This window comes from Orycteropus afer, unplaced genomic scaffold (assembly GCF_000298275.1).
Source record: "Orycteropus afer afer isolate SDZICR_OR568_19922 unplaced genomic scaffold, OryAfe1.0 scaffold00026, whole genome shotgun sequence".
Lineage (NCBI taxonomy): Eukaryota > Metazoa > Chordata > Mammalia > Tubulidentata > Orycteropodidae > Orycteropus > Orycteropus afer.
In genome coordinates, this window is record NW_006921613.1 from 176403 (window position 1) to 201043 (window position 24641).

The 24641-nt window shown below is 37.0% G+C and overlaps 1 protein-coding gene across 1 annotated transcript in view; it reads left to right on the forward strand.

Annotated features, from left to right (window-relative positions):
* MNS1 (meiosis specific nuclear structural 1) overlaps positions 1–24641 on the forward strand; it is a 74869-nt gene that overhangs the window by 25886 nt on the left and 24342 nt on the right. Inside the window, exons 2-9 of the mRNA XM_007935132.2 lie at positions 4394–4535; positions 5456–5677; positions 11950–12077; positions 12767–12869; positions 16432–16661; positions 17261–17477; positions 17687–17794; positions 23208–23465. Of these exons, the coding sequence (XP_007933323.2) occupies positions 4394–4535; positions 5456–5677; positions 11950–12077; positions 12767–12869; positions 16432–16661; positions 17261–17477; positions 17687–17794; positions 23208–23465 (1408 nt within the window). The remainder of the gene's footprint in view (positions 1–4393; positions 4536–5455; positions 5678–11949; positions 12078–12766; positions 12870–16431; positions 16662–17260; positions 17478–17686; positions 17795–23207; positions 23466–24641) is intronic.

Consider the following 24641-nt stretch of genomic DNA (forward strand, 5'->3'; position numbering starts at 1 on the left):
AAAAAAAAAAAAAAAAAGCCATCCACTTCTGGTATTTCTGTTATAGCAAGCAACACTGGAGAGCTAAGACAGATATCATTAACATAAGGTGAGGACCCATTGCCAGAACAATCCAGAATGCAGTACAAGTGCTCCTTAAATAAGAACTCAAACTCTACTTAGTCAGAATCCTATTGGGTTCTTGGCTCCTCTCACTATTGTGGTTAAAAACATGCAAGCCATTTTACCATGAGACCTTTTTGAAATTCTTGTTTTGTCTCTCTTGTTTCAAGTTCTGGCTGACCTATATTGTTTCCTCTTACTTCTGTCAGCTGAATACATTGCCTTTCCCTCCTTCTGCACAATAGATTCCCCATCTGAATTACACTTCTGATCCACTTAACACTCAGATTACTCCACTCTAATGTACAGTCAATCTTTCAACATATATTCATTAAGGTATACTATGTTCAGGAGTCTGTACTAGGCACATTTTGATGAGTTTAGACAATTAGTGACACATGTAAACTACTGACACTATGTGTGATGTTTTTGCCCAATGAAATATCAATTGCATATTTTAAGAAGCAAATAGTCTTGGTATGTTCATTTTAACTGCCTGACCAAATAAATAATGTATGTGTTGATGAGTGATATACTTTGTGTGTTTGATTAATATATTAGTCTTAATGTTAGAAATATTTCCTAGCAAAAATTAATATTAGTGTGATTTAGGAGCCCTTTGTGTCAGCAATTTAATTTCAGGTTTTTTTTTTTTTTGTTTTGTTTTTGTTTTTAACATACAAGATAGAGCTCACCTTTTTCAATTAACTAAACATTTAATGTTTGGAACAGGTAAGCAGGAAAGAGACTCCAGGCAGGAAGTGGCAGCCAGCTGACAGCAGGAACAGGGAGAACCCCCAGGCAGGAAGCCAAGGGAAACAAACTTGTCTGTCAGTTTGTCACACTGTGGTGGCTTGCATATTGCTGTGAGGCTGGAGGCTGTGCCATTGGTGTTTCAAATGCCAGGAGGATTGCCCACGGTGGACGGGTTTTAGCAGATCTTCCAGACTGAGACAGACTTGGAAGAAGAAAACGGCCAACCACTTCTCAAAGAATTGGCCAGTGAAAACCTTATGAATAGTATGGAAACACTGTCTCATATATTACTTGACAACTTTATGACTAGCCCTGAAACATTGTCTGATACAGTGCCAAATTGCGAGCCCCTCAGGTTGGAAGGCACTCAAAATACGACTAGGGAAGAGCTGCCTCCTCAGAGTAGAGCCGACTTTAATGATGTGGGATGGAGTAAAGCTTTCAGGGCCTCCATTTGCTGATGTGGCACTCAAAATGAGAAGAAACAGCTGCAAACATCCATTAATAATTGGAAAATGGAATGTAAGAAGTATGAATCTAGGAAAATTGGAAGTTGTCAAAAATGAAATGGAACACATAAAGATTGATATCCTAGGCATTACTGAGCTGAAATGGACCAGATTTGGCCATTTTGAATCAGACAACCATGTGATCTACTATGCCAGGAATGACAAATTGAAGAGGAATGGCATGGCATTCAATGTCACAAAGAATGTTTCAAGATCTGTCCTGAAGTACAATGCTGTCAGTGATAGGATAATATCCATATGCCTACAAGGAAGGCCAGTTAATACTACTATTATTTAAATTTATATACCAACCACCAAAGCCAAAGACAAGGAAATTGAAGATTTTTACCAACTTCTGCAGTCTGAAATTGACCAAGCATGCAATCAAGATGTGCTGATTATCACTGGTGACTGGAATACAAAAGTTGGAATGAAGAAGAATCACTGTTAGTTGGAAAATTTGGCCTTGGTTATTGAAATGACACTGGAGATTACATGATAGAATTTTGCAAGACCAATGATTTATTCATTTCAAATACCATTTTCAACAACACAAATGGCAGCTATACACGTGGACTTTGCCAGATGGAGTACCCAGGAATCAGATTGACTACATCTTTGGCAAGAGGCGAAGGAAAACTCAGTATCTTCAGCCAAAAAGGCCAGGAGCTGATTGTGGAACAGACCATCAACTGCTCATATGCAAGTTCAACTTGAAGTTGAAGACAATTAAAACAAGTCCACGAGAGCCAAAATATGACCTGAATTTAGAGACCATTTAAAGAATAGATTTGACACATTTGAACACCAGTGACTGAAAACCAGAAATATTGTGGGATGACATCAAGAACATCATCCATGAGGAAAGCAAAAGGTCATTTATAAGACAGGAAAGGAAGAAAAGACCAAAATGGATGTCAGAAGAGACCATGAACCTTGCCTTTGAATGAAGAGCGGCTAAAATAAATGGAAGAATGACAAGATAAATGAGATGAACAGAAGATTTCAAAGAGCTAAAGAAGACAAAGCCAATTATTATAATGAAATGTGCAAAGACCTGGAGTTAGAAAACCAAAAGGGAAGAACATGCTCAGCATTTCACAAAGTGAAAGAACTGAAGAAAAAATTTAAGCCTTAAGTTGCAAAATTGAAACATTCTATGGGCAAAATATTGAATGATGCAGGAAACATCAAAAGAAGATGGAAGGAATACACAGTCACTGTACCAAAAAGAACTGGTCAATGTTCATCCATTTTAGGAGGTGGCATATGATCAAGAACCAATGGTATTGAAGGAAGAAATCGAAGCTGCACTGAAGGAAGTAGCGATGAACAAGGCTCCAGGAATTGACAGGATACCCACTGAGATGTTTCAACAAATGGATGCCATATTGGAAGCACTCCCTTGGGTACGCCAGGAGATTTAGAAGAGAGCTATCTGGCCAACTGACTGGAAGAGATTTATATTTGTGCCCATTTCAAGGAAAGGTAATCTCAGGGTCACAATACCAAAAAGAATTGGTTGACATCCAACGACTTCAGGAAGTAGCATAGGGTGAAGAACTGATGGTATTGAAGGAGGGAGTCCAAGCTGCTCTGAATGATCAAATCTCTCTTGGACGAAGTACAGCCAGAATGCTCCTTGAAAGTGAGGATGGCAAGACTTCATCTCACGTTCTTTGTTATCAAGAGGCCATCATGCTTGGTAAAGTCAGCAAAAAAAAAAAAAAAAGAAAGACTCTTAAGGAGATGGATTGACCCAGTGGCTGCAACAATGGACTTAAACATAGCAACCATTGTGAGGTGGTGCAGTACAAGCAGTGGTTTGGTCTGTTGTACATAGGGTTGTTAGAATTGGGAATCCACTTGTTGGCACCTAACGACAACAACTATTTCTGGCTCTAGTGTCTTCTGTTCCAGGTAAGTAGTTGTCAGCTTTTACTTTTGAGATTCATGTGTTTCTCCACGGCAGTTTTCTCAGTGACTTCAGTTTTTTATCAGAATCAAGAAAAATTGTTGATTTTCCGTTGTTGGTTTTTTCTTTCTTTCTTGTTTTAATGATCAGTTTGGCAATTTCCAGGGTCTTTATGCTGAAATTGGAAGTCCTGTTTGTTATCAGTATCTAAGAAGATAAATTACTACACAAGTTAGACTTCAAATTAGGATAACACCAACTGCTGCTAAATTTCTTTGAAAAAAAAAAATTCAGGTTTGAGAAAACTAAACTAAAAAACCAAACTCACTGCCTTCGAGTCAGGTCTGACTCATAACGACCCCTCCTTGGGTTTCTGAGGTTGCGAGGAGTGGCTGGTGGGTTTGAACTGGTATATTTCACTAATTTCTCTGATCCATACCTGTTCTTAAATTCTTCCATCTGAAATGGACTTTAATGTTTAACATGCTAATAAAATAAACCAGACCTTGTTTAACATGCTAATAAAATAAACCAGACCAACAGTCTGGTCATGATCTACCTGCTCTTTCATTGGTAGCTGGACCATCTATTATAGCTGAATAAGACCATATGACCCACACATTTTATTCCCAAGGTTCAACATTTTCTGTGGGGGTCAAGTGAAGGCACCTGGAAGTACTCGCTACGCACATGTCTCACAGGACCCCAAGAAGAGCAACAGTGACTTGGGCAACTATTATTGAGAATGAAGTCATCAACCTTTACAGAACAGGCTTTGAGGATGTAGGATGCTGTGTGTGGAAATTCCCTCCAGCTCCATGTTCTATACTTAGTTCAGTTCGGCAGCTTGGGAAAAAATCTTAGGCTCTCTGTTGCTAAGTGCCGTTGAGCGAGCCGGACTCTTAGCGACCCCTCCTTGGGTTTCCAAGGCACTATCTATCACTACAGCAGTAGATTGCCCAACCTTCTTTCGGAGGAGTGGCTGGTGGGTTTGAACCACCAGTCTTCTGGGTAGCAGTTAAAGGCCTTAGGCACTAGGCTACCAGAGTTCCCAGGGCGCTCTCTCCGACTGTTAAAGCCCCAGTCTGAACTTCCCGCCTATCTGGATTAGACCTATAAAAGAAGCCGCGCCGCCAGGCTCTCAAGAAACTCTGTGGCGATTGTATCTTGCCGCCCCCAATAGGAGGCCGAGGATTGAGCTGGTTGGCCCCCGTCAGGCCTTGGCGCTGCGGTGGCGGTTGCTGGGACACCGCGTAAACGCTGTGGCAGGCAGATCTGGTTGCAGCCCCGCCGAGCTGCTGGCGTTTTGGTTTGCGGAGAGGTAGTGCCGCTGGGGCCACAGAGAAGAGATTTCGCCAGCCAAGATGGTGAGCTGGTCAAGGGACTTGAAACTACTTATTTATTGATTTAATATAGTTTAGAGCCCGCTTGCTTCTACAAAATGATTCGAAGTGCCTGATCTGAGAATTAGGAGCCCTGGTAGTGCAGTGGTTAAGTGCTTGGTTGCTAACCAAAAGGTTGGAACCTATCAGCCGCCCAGCGTTTAAAAGATGCGGCAGTCTGCTTCCGTAAACCCTATGCGGTGGCTGTGAGTCGGAATGTCCTGGATGGCAGGGGGTTTGGTTTTGGTTTATCTCTAAATCTGGCTGATAAAATCTTATTTCTTATATTTCTGGAAATCTGAGGAAATACGTAGAACCTCCGGACAAATCAGTGGAAGTAAAAGTCCCAGAGAGAGTGAATGGATGGATACCAGCGGGTTGCCCTATTAAATTTATATTAGGAAAACTTGACCAGCTTCAGAATAGTACCTTCTGTTCGGGTTTAGGGAGTAGAATGAGAAGAGGAGGAATTTCCTGTGCAGTGGTAAAGAAATGAGCCTATAGAGCTAGACTGCCTGTCTTTTGTTTATTAGCTGCTGAATCTTGGAAGTTGCTTTTACTTTTATGCCTCATCTATAAAATGAGGAATAATAATAGTATCTACCTTATTGATATATCAATATATTCATCTATGTTTACTCGTTTGTTACGGTAAATTCTCTGAATTTAGCAAGGAAGCCCTATTGTATGTTAGTTACCTATCTTTGTATCATTTAAAAATTACTGATTTTTAAATATTAAAGTATGCATAGTTTTTCTCTCTGTCTCTCCCCCCCGCCCCCACATTATAGACATCCAAAAGAAGAAATTTGAGCTTTGCTGAAAGGCATCAGAAATTAGTAGATGAAAACTATTCCAAAAAATTGCATATCAAAGCACTAGAAAAGATAGACAGTCAAGTCAGGGACCTGAAGGTGAAGAATGAAAATGATGACCATGTGGAACGCAAGAGATTCCTCAGATTATTACAGAATGAACAATTCGAGTTGGATATGGAAGAGGCCATTCAAAAGGTAAGTTTTACTATTCATTATTACATTTTTTTTTTTCCTTTTTCTCCTTGGAAATGATGAAATCCAACTGCTGATGTTGGAATTGAGTGGAGATGGACAACAACATCAGATAAGGGATGCTTCACTGTGAGTCAGGAGCTCAGGTAGAGTAGTGCCTAAGGCACCTGACTGCTAACCAGAAAGCTGGCAGTTCAAACCCACCAGCCACTCCTCAGAAGGAAGGTTAGGCAATCTACTTCCATAATGATCCCATATCGGAAACCCAAGGAGGGGTCACTATGAGTTGGGTCCAACTAGACCACACATAACAACAACAACACTGTGAGTCAGCCCAATGTAGTTGTAAATGGTTGGGTCCCTGTGCTAGACAGCATGTCTCTGAATCTTTGTATTACTTAAACAGAACTTGGGTAAATTGCTTTGAATTTTTATGCCTCATCCATAAAATAAGGAGTAATAATAGTACTTATTTCATAGGATTGTTAAAATAATTAATGAGTTAATACATATAAAGCCCTTGAAAACAGTGCCTGATACTGAGTAAGCACTCAGTTTTATGAAATCTATGGTTATTAACTTCCACAGTGCATAAGTGTAATTGTGGTGCTTTCCACAAATTTCTAAAATAAAAAACTTAGCAGTAAGATTATTTGATTTTACTGAAATTAAACATGTGCCTTTTTTAGTGGTAGAAAATGAACACTTTCGTATTAAGTATTTTTCTGATTTTTAAAATACTTCCTTGAAGAATTTAAATACTTCACATATATAAAACTCCTGAAACAAGCAGATTTTTTCCCAATGGAAATTTCTAAATATTCTAAAGAATCAAGCCAAGAGAAAAGGGGAAGATGAGATATACGAGAGAAATGTGTTCTCATGAATGTGAAAAGATTATTCTGATATTTCAGTATTTTTTGAGTGCTTGTAGGATACTGTGGAAATAGCAAAAGCAGGTTTTAAAAGTGATATCTATCCCTCTGTGTTCCAAATCCCAAATGCTTGGACTTGATTCTTTAACCCTGAGCAATCAGACACTAGGAATCAGATTTTGTTTTTCTATTCTTTTTACTCTACTTTTTTCTTTAATTTTAAAGATAATCTCAGATATCCTATCAACTTATCCTGCATACTTCTGTATACATCTTATAAAATACATATGTTTTCTTACATAGAAATACCATTATGTCATCTAATAGAATTATCAATAAATTCTGGATATTATTTAATACCATTCCGTGATCAGATTTGTGATGGTCTCAAAAATCAGTTTTTGTAGTTGATTTGCTTTAATCAGGATCAATACAAGGTTCATAGTTGTCCATTAAATCTCTCTTTATTTAAAATAGTCCCTCTATCTTCCATTATATATTTTTAAGTTTTTAACTTGTTTGACTAGGCTAGTTGTTTTATAGGATCTTACATTCTGGATTTGTTTGTCTGCTTTCTCATGGTTCCTTTAATTTGTTCCCTTATCTATATTTAAATGGAAATTAGCTTTAAAGGCATGAATAGATTTAGGTACAATTTTTGGGGAAGGTTACTCTATATGTCATGTTGTCCTTTATGTTGTATCACAAGTGTCACATAGGAGGCACACAATGTTTGATTGTTTCACTTTTAGATGCTAATGTTGATTTAGTGAGATAGCCTAGTTGTTCCATTTTAAAGGTCCCCATCAACCTTTCAGGGAGCCCTGGTAGCGTATGCTATGAGTTGGGTCCAACTTGATGGCACATAACATCAACAACAACATCAACCTTTCATCTAGTAGTTTCACCAGTGAATCATTTTTTATCAGTGATTACAAAACAGTGATTTTATAATTCTGTTGCCCTTTTCGTATGTAATTTGCTGAAATTCCTCTGTAAAGAACTTTCCCTCATCAACTGGGTAATTCAGTATTCTGAAATAAAGTTCTTACAGAAGAGGGGGGATAAATGGTTAATTTTCAAATAGTTAGTGCCCCAGTTACTTGCATTGGTGTCTGCCTAAATCATTGTTTTCTTTCATTTTTGACTAGGGTTTCAAACCTGTTCATTCCAGTTTGACCCCCTGCTGAGAATGTGTATTTCCACCCCAGATATATTGACTCAGAATCTATATATATTAATACGATCCCCAGGTGATTTTTATAAATCCCCAAGTGATTCTTTTATGTACATATTTTTCAGTTGTTAAATGTACATTTGTTTCTTTTTATTTTTTTCTGTTTTTGTGTTGACATTTTCTATTTCTTTGCTGAGGCTAAGTTCTCCTCTGGCTTTACACTAACAGGGAGCCAGAGGCATACCTTGTTACTGCTAGGTGGGGCTGGAAGTTCAGTCTTGCCCTGTAATTGCCACTGACACTGTAGAAGATATATGGACCATGTTACCAAATGGCAGGATTAAAAGTCCTGGCTCTCTGTTTGGCCTTCTCTGACAACCCTAAGTGGGGTTATTGAGGTACCTCATTAAATCCTCATGAGGGTGAAAGTCTAGTCTCTTCACCCAACCTTTGCTGGTGAGGGTAGGGATGAGCCACCATGTTTTATGTGGTGTTTGGCTGAAGTAGGCAGTTATGTATTATCTAACGGTTTTCTATTGTGCTAGGATGCCCCTTTCCTGGTCCTTTAACTAGAGAGAACAGGCTCTTGTTACGTCTGTGTATGCATTGTTGGGGTTTCTGGGTTGCTGGCTTCTTGAGCTCCAAGTCTGGGATATATGAGGCAAAAAGAAAACTGTGCTCTCTAGCCAGTCTTCTGTCTTCTTTCCTCCACCTTTCAGAGTCTTCTGAGAGACTTTGTTTTGTATATAACATCTTGGGCTTTTAGTTATACTTCCAAAACCAACCAAACTCACTGCCATTGAGTCAGATCTTACTCATAGCGACCCCTCCTTGGGTTTCTGAGGCAGTATCTCTACAGAAGTAGATTGCTCAACCTTCCTTCTGAGGAGTGGCTAGTGGGTTTGAATCGCCAGCCTTCTGGTTAGCAGTCAAATGCCTTAGGCACAAAACTAGCAGAGCTCCTTTTAATTATACTTAGCACAAAGAGTAGGGAAAAATACCTGCGTTCCATCTTCCTGAAAGTGGAAGTTCTTTTAAGTCTTTTAATATAGAATTCTCCCCTGTTGTTATTGTTGTTTTCTCAGTTCTCAGTGACATATTGAGGTTATCCTGTAGAATGTTCCATGCATTTGTCTGATTACTTTCTCCTGTTACCATTTTGGAAACCCAAGGAGGGGTCGCTATCAGTCAAGTCCAACTTGATGGCAGTGAGTTTGGTTTTGATTTTTGGTTTATTATCATTTACCTTATTTTTTCATTTGTGTTTCCTATAAAGTGGAAGTACAGCAAAAAGGTGTAATTAGATTCGAGAATATGTCCTACATGATAATGTGCTTCATATTGCATCTTATCAAGCAAAACATAATTTCTAGTTGTCTTACTTTTAGAGATGTTAATATTGATTAAGGTGATAACCACCTGATCCTTTTACTTGCAAAGTTACGCTTTTCTCCTTTCAACCAAGTATTGTGTGGGTAATACTCATAGACTGTCTTATGTGATTTGTCTTCTTATGGTTTATTTGGGTTACATGAAATTAATTTAGTGTTGGATGGAAAGCAAAGATTATGTCTAGAGAGAAAGAACAGAAGAGGAAGTAGGAAGTGATGATAAAGGACTTTCAACTAAAGACATGTCTTTTTGCACTTTGGTTATAAATTCGATCAAAGTTATATGGCACTTAAAAATTTAATCAAGAATCTTTTTAAGATCATTTTTTCCTAATATCATTGATTCCAAATGAATCTGCTGCTCAATCTTTGCATTTCTAACTGTGGAAAACCCTAAAATTATGTGCCTGAAAAATATGCAGAAAAAATATATAACAAACCTATATTTTTTCCTAAATACAGAATGTAGTCATGCTTCTAGATATTTATACTATTTTACAGGAAATACAAAAGAGAAACAAATTATATCTTGGGCATGCAACCAGTCAAATTCAGAATGTGGGTCATTCTATAGGATGTATGCTCTAATTTCTATAATCAATGACTTGGAAAAAAATAAAGGACAGGATAATAATTATAGAATGAAAAAGACCTAAGAGGAATTATAGCCAAATGCAACAGGTGGACCTTGTTTGGATCTTGACTTGAACAAACCAGCTGGAAAAGAAGCATCTTTGAGACAGTTGAAGAAACTTGAACATTGACAGGGCATTAGACATTATTGAGGAATTATTGTTCAGTATGTTAATGGCATTGTTATATAAAACAAGTACAGATTCCATTATTGGATCTGAATTGGATTTAAAAGCACTGAATTATTTACATTGTAAATGACATGATGTCTAAGATTTGTTTGAAAATACTCTAGCAAAAGAGAAGAACAAGGACAAGGTAAGAGTGTAGTAGGAGGGTAGATTACCAAAATAATTGTTGAAGATGGTTGATGATTACCTGAGGGTATATTTTAATGTTTTTTACTGTTGGTCATTGTGGTAGTTAAGTTTGTGTGTCACCTTGGCTGGGCCTGGTTGAGTGGCTGGGCAGCTGGTGGTAGTTATTCCCCATGATGAAACTGGCAATCAACTCCATGGTGGGATCTGCCACAAGCAGCTGAGTAGCTGCCTTTGGGATGTGGTCTGCTTCCTGTATGTAAGGAGAAGCCCTGGGAATGGTCTCTAGCCTATGGCACGCCTGGACCTGCATGTAGCCCTGTCGCTGCTCATCAGCCTGCTGTGCTCTGCTGACCTTGGGACTTACAATGGACTTGAATCAATGGTTTGCCGTGTGGTTTGGTAACATTGGGACTGTGCCTTTTTATCTGTCAACCTTGGGGCTTCTCAGCCTCAGCAGCCAACACCTGTCTGAGTGAAGAAACGCCTCTAGCTCCAGTGGGCTGGGAGCAGGAGGCAGAGCTAGACCCCAAGGTTGAGGGGCTTTCACCCAACCCCTAGAGCCTGATACTTGAACTTGGACTTAAAGCCTCCAAATTGTAAGAATAAACTCCTGTTTGTTCAGGCCATCCCATTTGTGGTATATATTCTTGTCAGAGCGGCACTAGGTAACCAGAACAGTCATGTTAGGATCTCTGGTGGCTCAGTGGATAAAATATTTCACTACTAACCAAAAGGTGGGCAATTTGAACCTACTAGCAGCTCCATGAGAGAAAGATGAGACAGTTTGCTTCCATAAGGATTTACAGCCTCGGAAACCCTATGGGCAGTTCTACCCTGTCCTGATGAGTTGGAATTGACTCAATGACAGTGGGCTTGGTTTGCTTTGGTTTATTGGTGCAAAAAGGACAAGGAGGCCACATATTCTGACCTCCTAGAACCCCACAAGAGGAAGGCAGAATCACCATGAATAGCCCAAGGCCTATTACTGCAAGGCCAGACATGCTGCCTCCCTCCAGCCCTTTCACCAACTGTTCCTCCCAAAGCACACCACCTCTCTCCTGGGTTCGATAATTCGCTGCAGTGGCCACACAGAACTCACAGATTTTGGGGTTTATTAGGGAAGCACCAGGCTACAATTCAAGTTCAGGAAAAGTGCTCAGTCTCTCTCCCAGCCCGCTGTCTCTCAGCCAGGTCTCTCACAGTCTCTCTCCCAGCAGTGCATGTCCCTCAGTGTCTTACTCAGCAATGTGTGTCTCTTTCAGCAGCATGTCTTCCTCAACCAGCAGTCAGAGAGAGTTCTGCCTCTAGGAGGCTTCCTTTTGAGCTTGGCAGAGTGGCCAAACCAACCAATCATAACAACAGAATTCTAAGCACCTGAGAGAGAGCCTCCCATAACATTGCATTGTGCCATGCCCAACAGAAGTAACCCAGGTGGATAACATTTACAATCAGGAGCTCCTCAGTTGCTCATTCCACCACTGAGTTTGCAATGACTTATGGGTAGAAAAGCCATACTAAGTAATTTACTACACTGCAATTGGTGATGTTTGGAATTTTCCATTTTAAAAAATTAGAAAAGTATTTCTTGAAATAGTATTTTGAATTTTAAAATCAAATTCATATTTTAGTCTGAAGAATAATGTAAGAGGTTTAAAAGTTATAGAATGAAGAAATTTGCAGTACTAAGCATCATCTCTTGAACTACTGTCGTCCATGAAGAGTTATCCACTAGACCTTCGGATAGTTATGAAACACATGAAATAGCCAACCATTTTTCCTAAGGCACTTGCAGTTTTGTATTATGGACAAATTCATCCTAAAAGAAGAAAAAGATGATTCTGGAGGAAGAATATCTAAAGTTATTTTTTTTCTCATTCAGGCAGAAGAAAACAAAAGATTGAGGGAACTCCAACTTGAACAAGAAGAAAAATTGGCTTCAGAGTTGGCAAAACTAAAACATGAACGTCTAAAGGATGAAAAGATGAGGCAACAAGTAAGAGAAAACAGGTATCTTGGTTTCTCTAAATTATTTCACTTACATGAAATAAGCAAATATATAGAAACCAAGCATTGTTAATGGTTTCCATGGGGGAGGAGAGACAGCAAGGGAGTTTTTGTTTGGCAGCATCGGTATTATGTTAATCGTGATGGAATGTTTTGTATGATAGTGATAATGGTGGCACCATATGAAAAATGTAATCTATGTCACTGAATTGTCAATGTGGAGGTTCTTGTGTGTGGGATATTTTGGTGTGTGTTTTCTCTATTGTTAAAAAAAGTAATTAGGGTTAAGACATACTGTACACTGATATGACCTCATTTAACATAATAAAGAAAACCCTATTTCCAAATGGGATTATATCCATAGGCAGAAAGGTTGGAATTTTGACATATATTTTGGGGTGACACAATTCAATCTATAACAAGGCATTGGGAAAAAAAACGTTTTAGTGATGATTATTGGAAATAAAAGTATTGTTTTGTCCAGAAAATTAATTGTAATGTTGCATTCCATGTGCGTTCTGTGTTCCCCCTCCCCTGGGTGAAGAGAAAAAAGAGTAGTTTTTCAAAATATTTAAATATTTTAAATATTTTTAATGCATTTAGAAAAAAAAAGATTTCAGGTATAGGTTATGCTTCATAGTAGTAAGAGAAATATCCTCAAATTTAAAGTTTTGCCTTTTTTTGTTAACCAGTATTGAGCTCAGAGAATTGGAGAAGAAGTTAAAAGCAGCCTACATGAATAAAGAAAGGGCAGCTCAGATTGCTGAAAAGGACTCCATTAAATATGAGCAAATGGTAATTATCTTCCTGGTTTTTATGTCTTTTATATTTTTAGCTTTATTTAAGAAACCAAAATTTGTAGATAATTGTTCAACACTATAAAGAATTTACACTACTAAATTTCTCAAATACTTTTATACTTTTTTAAAATATAAGAAATTATGAATAATTTTATATTGAGCCTTTCAGGGATGTGAAGGATTAAGTTGCTCAGCATTCCATATGGTCTCTATTCTTGTCATACTAGTACAGCACAAGTAGTTAGCATGAGTAGTTATTTTAGAATACTATTTTTAGTTTTTTTTTAATATAAGTAAAAATATATTTTATAAAAAAATATAGTAAGTAAACTATCATTTTATGTTGAAAACTCTTGTTTTATAAACAGCTTTCTTTTCATGTTTCTATTTTTCTAACTCTAATTCTACTAAGTTCAGAGCAAGAGTTACACTCTTGGACAAAGGAGTCTCAGACATGCTCACCAGTATGTTACACAGTATAGATAAAAAATAGAATTTATTGAGGAAACACTTAAAAGTATACAAATAAAGGCTGCACTTGTGCACTTGAGCTGTTATTATTGGACCAAAAGGCCAAACAGATTCCAAGGTCTGATTGAGGGATTCCAGTTTTTAAGTTCCCTTCTGTTTCCTATTGATACATGGAGCATTATGGTGGTGGGTAGAGTGTACTCTCTAAGGATCTCTTTCACAGATGTTATAGTGATGATTATTGGAAATAAAAGGGTTGCTGTGTCCAGAAAATTAATCATAAAGTTGCATTCCACATGTGTTCTGTGTTCCCCCGCCCCGTGAAGAGAGAAAAGAGTATTTTTTCAAAATATTTAAATAATATTTTAAATATCTTCAATACATTTAGAAAAAAAGACTTCTGGTATAGGTTATACTTCATAGTTGTAAGAGAAACATCCTCATATGTTACTCAGCTGTTAAAAAGAAAGAAGTAGAAGTCAATATTCTGGCTTTTTAAGTTGGCTAGAATATATTATAGTCTGAAAAGAAAAAAGAAAAGCAAGTTGCAGAGAAAAGTTAGTTGGAGAACAATTCATATCATAGACCGTTTTTACTTTTTTAAAACCTGTACATATATGTGTATTTTAACATATACACACATTATTTGTGTTCAATATGTGTGTCTTTGTGTATATATATCTATACACAAAACCAAAAAAACCAAACTCACTGCCGTGGAGTTGGATCCGACTCATAGCGACCCCTCCTTGGGTTTCCAAGGCAATGTTACTACAGAAGTAGATTGCCCAACCTTCCTTCCAAGGAGTGGCTGGTGGGTTTGAACCACCAACCTTCTGGTTAACAGTCAAATGCCTTAGGTGCTACACCACCAGAGCTCCTGGCTATACATAGACACATACATATGTACAGACACATAAATATGTGTTTTGTATATCAACATGCACACATTCCTATATAATTATACATGTATATCAAAATACTTAACCTGTGCAGTACAGTATAGGCACCAAATAAGAATAGAGGCTGGCCATAAATGATGTGTGTGTGTGTGCACACGTGCACTGTGCATATATATGTGTGTGCGAAATGTATATGAGTATTCATTGTATTGAATGAGTATAGAAAAAGTCGAGAGGGTGGTAGGAGATGGTGGGGAGACTTCATTTCCTACACCAAATTGTTATCCTGATAATTAATTATGCTGATAATTGAGGTTTCCAGCCAGTTGTAGACATTTCAACTTGACTCCTGAGAGAATTGCTGTTATTTTCTAAATAAAATTGATCTATAAAAATTAGTCAATACATCTGAGACTTGACTAAGACTTAGTTTTCTTATCCATAAAATAAGAACATTGTATTTCCATAAGTGTGTGGTTATCTGTGTGTGAGTTTTTTTATAATTTCATATTTTTTATAAAGACTTTAGTACAACATATGCAAAGAAAGAATCTACAAAGAAAGAATTTTAATCAAGTCATATTAATGGTATATCTCACAGGTATCAATTTAGATCATGAAAGACATTTTAGCGTTTGCATTTTGATCTGTTTCTTCTTTTGTGTTTGATGCTGCTAACCATTCCAGCATTTGGGATACAATCGTAAAGGTAAAGGGTCATTTTTAAAATTTCCCTGGTACATTTTAACTTGAAACCTGTTTTTATCTAATTTGAAAATGCTCTAGAGAAATAAGGAGTTTAAGTCATCCAAGAAGCAGGATTGTCTCTGACTCAGAGGGAATAGTCATGAGTGAATTAAAAACTTCAGGAGACAGGCAGAGGGACATATGAAATCCTTTTAAGTTAAAGTAGTTAAAGTAGTTTAAGTTAATATGTAATAAAGGGAAGACTTCAAGGGCTAGTGACAGGGAAAAAAGTTTAGGATAGGAGAAACTTAGGAGTTGTAGACGTGGAATAGTAGCCATGTAGGAAAGAGGTTAATTCCATTCTTACTCTAAATAGAACCTGATACACAGTGGAGCTAAAAATGAAGAAAATAGCCCAAGAGCAACTTAAAAAGAAAGAAAAGAATGACTGGTGCCTTAGCTGTTGAAATAGTTATTAATAAAGTACTTATAATTTTACATATTGTTTTTCACATATGGAGTTATTAATTATCGCTGTCAAATATTTCCCTGAGAGAGTTACTTGAAGGAATACTAACGCCTCTTAGGGTTTGGCTTGTCATCCAAATCCGTTCTCTAGATGACAGTGACTTAGCTTGCTTTTTACCTGTTGTTATTGTTGTTATGTGCCATCGAGTCGGACTCGACTCATAGCGACCCCTCCTTGGGTTTCCAAGACAGTATCACTACGGAAGTAGATTGCCCAATCTTCCTTCGGAGGAGTGGCTAGGGGGTTTGAACTGCCAGCCTTCTGGTTAGCAGTCAAATGCCTTAGGCACTATGCTACCAGAGCTCCCTGGGGGAGGGGTGGGGTGGCATAGACAAAGCTAGTTCTATACTTATTTGATGAAAGTTTAAAAATGAAGTCATGAAAGAATAAAAAGAAAATCTTGGAGGATTCATTTTATGGTAACATTGGAATGAGGAAGCATTTTCTAGAAAGAAATAAACCATAGGGATCATGACACAGAAAATAGGTCAGATTTGACTATATTAAATATAAAAAAGGCATAAATCATAGAAATATCAAAATGCACAGTAAACTAGGGAGAAATATTCAACTATGTGGATTATAACAAATTATGGATAACATTGTGATGAATGGGATACAAGAACACTTCATTGTGCTTATGAGGAACCTGCACGCAGACCACGAGGCAGTCATCCAAACAAAACAAGGGGATACTTCATGGTTTAAAATCAGGAGTGGTGTGTGTCAGGGTTGTCTTCTTTTATTGTACTTATTCAATCTGTACCTTGAGCAAATAATTTGAGAAGTGAAAAGCTGGACTATATGAAGAATGCGGCATCAGGATTAGAGGAAGGTTCACTTTTACCTAGACACATGAAAATATTCAATGTTGCAGGCTTTATAAAACTGAACTACATCTGCTTAAAATATTCTATTGTATTATGCTCATATTTGAAAATGGAAATATAAATTTGTTTTAATAACAGAAACGTGACGCTGAAATAGCTAGAGCCATGATGGAAGAGCATGAGAGAGTAATAGAGGCAGAGAATGCTGCAAAGGACAGACGAAACAAAATAAAAGCACAATACTATGATGACTTAGAAAAACAACTTGAAGAACAAGAACAAAAAAAGCAGGAAGCTTATGTGCAGTTGCTGAAAGAGAAGCTCATGATAGATGAAATTGTTAGGAAAATCTATGAAGAAGATCAGCTGTAAGTTTGTTCCAACTTTCTTACATGGCTAAACATTTATGTTAAAATTTATCATAGTCTTGTGGTAAAAGGTAAAACATCTAGGACAAGTGCTCAATAAATGTTAGCTATTGTTACATAACATGAGACCAGCTCTTGTCATCTTTGCTAGCATGTTATCTGATAATTAGTAATGATTCTTAAGTGACTGAACTACTGAACATTTGTTTTTCTTACATATACCATATCGAATGTCAGAGGACATAAGTTTTCTCAACAGATAGCTTAAGTGTAGAGTGATGCAAGGCTTATGTAATGAGCTTTCTGAAATGTTGTTGTTGTTATTTGCCGTCGAGTCGACCCCGACTCATAGCGACCCCTCCTTGGGTTTCCGAGGGAAGAGAGGCATAGCAACATTTTATCCAGAGAAAATTGATACCTGACAGCATATGTAGTGGCACATAGTAGGCACTCGGAATGTTTGTTGCATGAATGAATGAACAAAATAAAGAGGAAAGTCTTTTCCCCCATATTATTATGGACAGAGGGAAATAGATTTTTTATTTAACTATTGTTATTATTTCTGTTTTTATAAAACTGTACCCATTACTGCTTTTTAGGGAAAAACAACAAAAGTTAGAAAAAATGAATGCAATTCGAAGATATATGGAAGAGTTTCAGAAAGAGCAAGCTCTCTGGAGACAAAAGAAACGTGAGGAGATGGAGGAAGAAAACCGAAAAATTATAGAGTTTGCCAACATACAGAAGCAAAGAGAAGAAGATCGGATGGCAAAAGTTCAAGAGTATGAGGAAAAAAGACTACAACTTCAGAATGTGGTATGAACATAATAATTTCTCTAAAACTGGAGGAATTATAAAATAGTTGTAGAATTTGGGCACTTGAGATTCCTCGAAAGGAAGGTTGGGCAATCTACTTCCATAGTGTTACTGCCTCGGAAACCCAAGGAGGGGTCGCTATGAGTCGGGTCCGACTCGATGGCACATAACAACAACATAAATATCTGTGTGTTTTTTAAATTTCATAGCTGACTCAGAAATTAGAAGAAATGCTACGGCAACGTGAGGATTTGGAACAAGTGCGACAGGAATTATACCAGGAAGAGCAAGCTGAAATAGATAGGAGGAAACTAAAAGTAAGTTTTGGGAAATTAATCAAATGATTAACATAGAATGGCATATCATTTTGAAACGGGGTGGTGAAACTGCCTTTTTAATATATCCACACATACCCAATATTCTGTATCATGTAAATAGTCATGTAGCATATATACATTTATGACATTTTATGATTATTCATAGGAGGAACTGTGTTAGACTATTAAAAAATATATCACATAAATATAATTGCTACTATAGTATTTAAAGGGGAGCTCTGGTGGCATAGTGTCTAAGGTATTTGATTGCTAACCAGAAGGCTAGCGGTTCGAACCCACCAGCCATTTCTCGGAAGGAAGATTGGGCAATCTACTTCTGTAGAGATACCACTCAGAAACCCAAGGAGGGGTTGCAATGAGTCAGTAAGGGACTTGACAGCAGTGAGGTTGGGTTTTTTTGGTTCATAGTATTTAAAAAGAAGTTGAGGTTATACTGTTAGGGTACTGCTCTAATCATTTCCTCTAACTCATGTGTCAGGATTTTAAGTTTATCAGTCTGCTTCCATAAAGATTACATCCTTGGAAACCTTGTAGGGAAGTTCTCTTCTGCCCTATAGGGTCACTATGAATTGGAATCGACTCAACAGCAATGAGTTTGGTTTGATTTGGTTTTTGGATATGTGAATTCTGTGCACTAGGACAGCCATCTGAGTCCATGTGAATGGTGGTCCCAGGAGTTATGCGGTGCTGGGGCCCCTGCCCCACACTCAAGCCAGCACACCGGTCCAGATGCTGTATCACAAGAAGCACACTTATTTTTTAGAAAGCTCTTCTTCTCATGCTAGGAAACAAGTGATAATGAGAACTGGAAAATCCTGCCTGGAGTTTTACTACCAGTTTAGAATGTTGTCTTATGTATCCTTAAGGCTTTACAGCAGTACTCACCATACTGTACGCTGCCATTTTGTACCATCCATTGATTATATGTTTGCATAGTCTTATTTTATTCCATGGATAGTAAGGTAATCAAAGCTGGAAGAGAATATGCCTAAAGTCTTAAAAATACCCTGAGGAAGTGTTGATGTAGTAGACAAAATATCATGTAGTAGCAGAAACTTTACCATTTTGAAAGTATAGAATTATATTTAGTCCCATTTAAATATTTGAGTAAATTGGGGTTTCTAAGTGCAAAGTGAAATTTATAATCTAAAGAAACAATTGTTTTGCCTGAAAAGTAAGTGATAATCAACTTCGTCCTCTCACAGTGTTGTAATTAGCATAAAGAACTCATTTTCTCACAAATTAGAGTTTCTTAACAGTTCAGTCATTAGATTGACATTAGATGTTTTCTTATATAGAATTCAAAAGGTTTGCAAAAAATATACACGTCAGATTTTATTAGGTATGGAAGGGAAAGTTAATGACTTCTTTTCCCTAAAGACCTTTTAAAAAGTGCTAATTCATTTTTTACTAAGAGTTTGATTATTTTTATGTGTTGTCCCTTTTAGAATATCTGTCAGCTGAAAGGACATGCATATTGTTTTATTTAAGAGAAAACTGCAACCTTTTTCTTCAAGATGAAGATCCTTCCTAGTTTTCAGAATGTTTTAGAGAATATTGAGTGCTTGAAATTTTCATGCTTGTCTTTTTTCTTAAATGACAACCAAGTTTTTAGTAGCAATTCTCAAAATATAGGGTTACATTAATGAATTTAATATAATTCTAAAAACCAATCCAAATATGATCATTTAGACTATAAAATTTTGACCTAAATTGTGAGATTGATTGTCCCTTCACGTCAAAGGTCATCAATTTAAGATCTTTGGTGATAGGATGCCCTCTGCTTTAGTAATGAATTTGAAATGTGGAGTATTCTTATTTCATCTTTCCAAGTAAATAACAACTGCTAACATTGAGAGAGAAGACTATCACACCTTTCTCCTTCAGAGTGTCTGGTGGGTTCGAACTACCTACTCTTCAGTTAGCAACCACATCCTTATTTAAGGCTCTCTTTCCAAGGACAAAATCAGACTAAGATAGATACTTTATAAAGTATCTATTACTTAATGAAATATCTAAAGCCTATGAGTTTCCAGGCTCACAGCGATTTTACTGCAAATTATTTAAACTTTGAATGAACCACTATTTCTCCTATCATATAATAGGTTTTAGAGCATAGAAAAGAATGGAAGATTGTGTAGTTCATATTATATACAGAGCATAGTACTGATCCAGACCTATCAAAGAATACATGAACCATTTTCTGTTAAAAAAATACATAATTTAAGGTTTTTTCACCCAAAACACTTACTTGGTTTTTTGGTGGATGTCTTTACCAGTGGGTTAATCTAAAATTTGTATTGGGTGCAGGAAGTGTTGGCAGTCCATTTAGTTTAATACGTATTACATTTTTATTTATAAAATACTCCTAGTTCTGGAAGAGATAAAAGCAAATTTAGACAGTAACTCTACCTTCAGTGAGCAAATACACACATAGTGTATAATATTAAAGACACTATGTGCCTAGCTTCTTATAGAAAAATAAGATATACCCTTTAGGAATTTATTTTTCAGTGAGGAGATAAGGCATATACATATGAAATAAAATTCAATGATGGAAAAATTAAATGTTGTACAGGCCAGAAAGAGAGATGAGTATGGATTGGAGTGATTTGAGAAGACTTCAAGGAGAAGGTAGGATTTGAAAGGGGGATTAGGTATAGGTAGGTGAAGAAGATGGGATTTGAAAAAGGGATTAAATATGGATAGATGAAGAAGAGGTCGAATATTCAATATAAAATATAATGAACAAAGACACCTTTAGCTCATACTACAAATTGGCTCATCTAACAACCTCTTTTTAAAATTTGTCTTACTATATTATAGACCAGAACGCTAAAACTACATTTCTCAGACTTCCTTTAGTTAGCATTCTTCATATGACCTAGGTTCTCTCCAGCAGTTACTACCCTCTCTACACCCCTAGACTTCCCTTCCCACCTTCTACCCCACCTCCAAGCCAGCGCAAGGTGTGAAAGATGGAAGTGAGCAAAGTGAGATAGCCACATAGAGGAAGATCACATCACTTGAGGTAGCTATGGTAGCTGTGGAACTGGAGCAATAGGATAGTAGCTTGATTCTCTGGCCCTCCTGGAATTTGTAGTAAATCCCTTTCTGCATAAACTAGAGTAAATTCTATTGTCTGTAAGAACCCTGGTCAATATGGTTGTTAAGAAAATAATTTGAATACCTTAGGAAATTTTCCTGCCTGGAGCTTTTGTTAAAATTGGCCAAGGTTTATTGGATTTAAAATTTTTATCAGTTCTTTTTTTTTTTTTTAATTGTTGATGAGAATATACCCACCAAAACATCCACCAGTTCAAGTTTCTACATGTACAATTCAGTGATGCTGATTACATTGTTCAAATTGTGCAATCATTCTCACCCTCCTTTTCTGAGTTGTTCCTCCCCCATTGATATAAAATCACTACCCCCTAAGGTTCCTATGTAATCTTTTGAGTTGCTGTTGTCAATTTGATACCATATAACCTATTACCATCGAGTCAGTTCTGACTCATAGCAACCCGCATTGAGTTTCCAAGGCAATAAATCTTTACAGAAGTAGATTTCTTCATCTCCCTTCCACGGAGCAGCTAGTGAGTTTGAACCACCAACCTTCTGGTTAGCAGCCAGATGCCTTAGCCACTACATCATCAGAGCTCCTTTCATACCATACAGATAGTTCTAAATTTTACATCAGTTCTTAGATGCCATGGCATCAGTTCCGGCTCATAGCAACATTGCCCAGTCCTGTGGCATTCTTACAATCAGTTGTTGCTTTGTTTGAGCCTATTGTTGCAGACACTGTGTCAATCCATTTAATTGAGAATCTCCCTCTTTTTCATTGACCTTCTACTTTACCAAGCATGATGCCTTTCTCTGGCAGTTGGTCCCTCCTGATGATATGTCCAAAGTAAATGAGACAGTCTTTCTGTCCTCTCTCTAAGGAATATTCTGGCTGTACTTTCTCTGAGACATATTTGTTCATTCTTTTGGTAGTCCATATGTAGAATATAGGTGCTCTGGTGACATAGTGCCTAAGGCATTTGACTGCTAACCTGAATGTTGTTGGTTCAAACCCACTAGTTGCTCTGCAGAAGGAAGATGGACAATCTACTTCTGTAAAGAGTTACAGCCTCAGAAACCTAATGGGGGCCATATAGTAATTTTTCTTTGCCAATAGCAAACACATCCATTCTTCTTCAGTCTTCCTTTTTCATTATCCAGCTTTTGCTTTCATATAAGGCAATTAAAAATACCATTGCTTGGGCCCGGTGTACAGTAGTTATCAAAGTGACATCTTTGCTTTTTATCACTTTAAGGAGGCCTTTTGCAGCAGATTTGCCCAATGCAATATGTAGTTTGATTTCTTAACTGCCGCTTCCATGGGCACTGATTGTTGACCCAAGAAGAATGAAATCCTTGATGCCTTCAGTTTGCCATTTATCATGATGTTGTTTATTGGTCCAGTTCTAAGTTTTCTTCAAATTGTAGTGTTGGGAAGAACATCAGTTCTAATTGAGTAGATAGATGACAGAGCAAGAATAGTAGATGTTACTGGTAGGATGTTGGTGTTAGGTATATGGGTAATCACTGTAAAATTCTGTAAACTTTTCAGTATGTTTGAAAATTTTCATAATAAAATGTTAAGTAAATGAAAGCTTCCATGAAAGGATTTTAACTGATATAAATAGCTTTGAATTTCCATGAGAAACTTCTGATTACCAGTGCTGGATTATTGTTTGTAAATTTTAAAGAAGTTTTGAGGATGGTAGAAGCATTAGAAGACTAGACATGGGTAAATACAGCTCTGATTTCATAAAGGGGAGGAACCTGGAAACTAAAAGTACTTATGATTGGTTTGGATAGAAGTTTCAGGCAAGTTCCAGAAGGATTCATAGATGGTACAGATTTCACAGAGCACAGATTAGTAAACTCAGGTTTTCAAAAAAAAGTTTTCATGTCAGCTCCTTTCAAAGTATGATTATGTGTTAATTGGAGTACAGAAAAAATTAAAAAATAAGCGATACAAGACAATTTCCCCAGCAATTTGTCTGTCTCTCCAACTCTCCTGGTCCAGCTTTTGCATGCATATGAGTAAAAATACCATGGGTTGGATCAGGCAAAATGACAGCTTTGCTTTTTAACACTCTGAAGAGGTCTTTTGCAGCAGTTTTGCCCAGTGCAGTATGTCAGTCCAACAGTAGCATGTCTTTTATTCAGCTAGTTTTAAAACAATAGGGCAAAGTATTATGTTGAAAAGGCTTAACTTTTCAGTTTGTCTGGTCTCATATTATAATGCTAAGCTTAACAAAACTTTATCTCACTCTTTCTTTATAAATCAGATGTAAAGAAACAGTTACTGAATTAAGTTTTTGCTGTATTGTTATAGGAAGAAGAAGAAATGAAATTGAGAAAGCAAAAAGAGATGAAGCAAAATTTTGAAGAGCAAATGGCACTGAAGGAGCTAGTACTTCAGGCTGCAAAAGAGGAAGAAGAGATCTTCAGAAAAGCTACACTAGCTAAACTAGCTGAGGATGATCGAATTGAATTAATGAATGCTCAGAAACAGAGAATGAAGCTACTAGAACACAGGAAGGCCGTGGAAAAACTTATTGAAGAACGTCGCAACCAGTTCCTTGCAGACAAAGTAAGAAAAAGATTGGGTTTATTTTTGGTCATCATCATTGAATGTCAATGGGTTTATTTATTCATCCGCTAAACATTATTGTGGACCTTTTGTGTGCCAGACAATGTTAGGTGTCTGTTTAATAATCATATGATATATTGACTTCTTGACCAGTCATTTACTAATGCTTTTAAAAATATATTTATTGATGCCTTTTATGTGCCAAACACTGAATTAGTGTTGAGAACAAAAAGATAAACCTGAAAGTCCATGTTATCCATAAAAATTAATTAAAAAGCTATGTCTTGTGCATGTGAGAACATCATAATGACACAGATATGGAAGAGAGGAGCATCAGATCATTACTGCCTCTGGATGCTATTTTTAAAAAGATGGACTTTATCTTATAGACAATAGGAGTCATTGAAGAATTAGGAAACATTCATAAGAGCTACATTTTGAAAGATAGCTCAAATAGCAGTACTACTGCGGGTAGATGTGAAGGGAGTAAGTATGGAGACTAGGAGACCAGTCAAGAAATTAATACAATAATCCCAGTCATAGGTACTGACATCCCATGCAAATGGGGATGGGATCCACCTAAGAGATGTGAAGGAGATAGAATTTATTGATCTTGGTCAATAATTAGAGCTGGAAAGGTAAGAGAAGAATTAAGGCTACTACTACTACTAAATGCTATTATTCTTCAGTGAGTGAATGGGTGATATCCTTATGAAAGATTGTAGAAAGAAAAATAGATTTCAAAGGTGTATATAATTGCATTTTATGCACATGGATTTTGAGGTCCTGGGGATGATGTCTAGTAAGCAGTGGAAATAAGCATTTAAAAGTTGGAAGGAGAACTAGGTTTGTGACTTTAAGCACATTGATTTGTCTATTTGTTTCATTCATAAAACTAAAATAATACTCATATTATGTATCTCACTAGATTGTTATGGCTTAAGAATCAAATAAGATAGTGAGTGTGTGCTCTGAAAAGATAAAGAACTCTATAAAAATAGAGAGCACAGATTAGACATATAGTAAATAATTAAATAATAATTTGTTGTTGTTGTTGTTGTTGTTGTGTGCCGTCAAGTTGGCCCCGACTCATAGCGACCCCTCCTTGGGTTTCCGAGGCAGTATCACTACGGAAGTAGGATTGCCCAACCTTCCTTCCGAGGAGTGGCTGGTGGG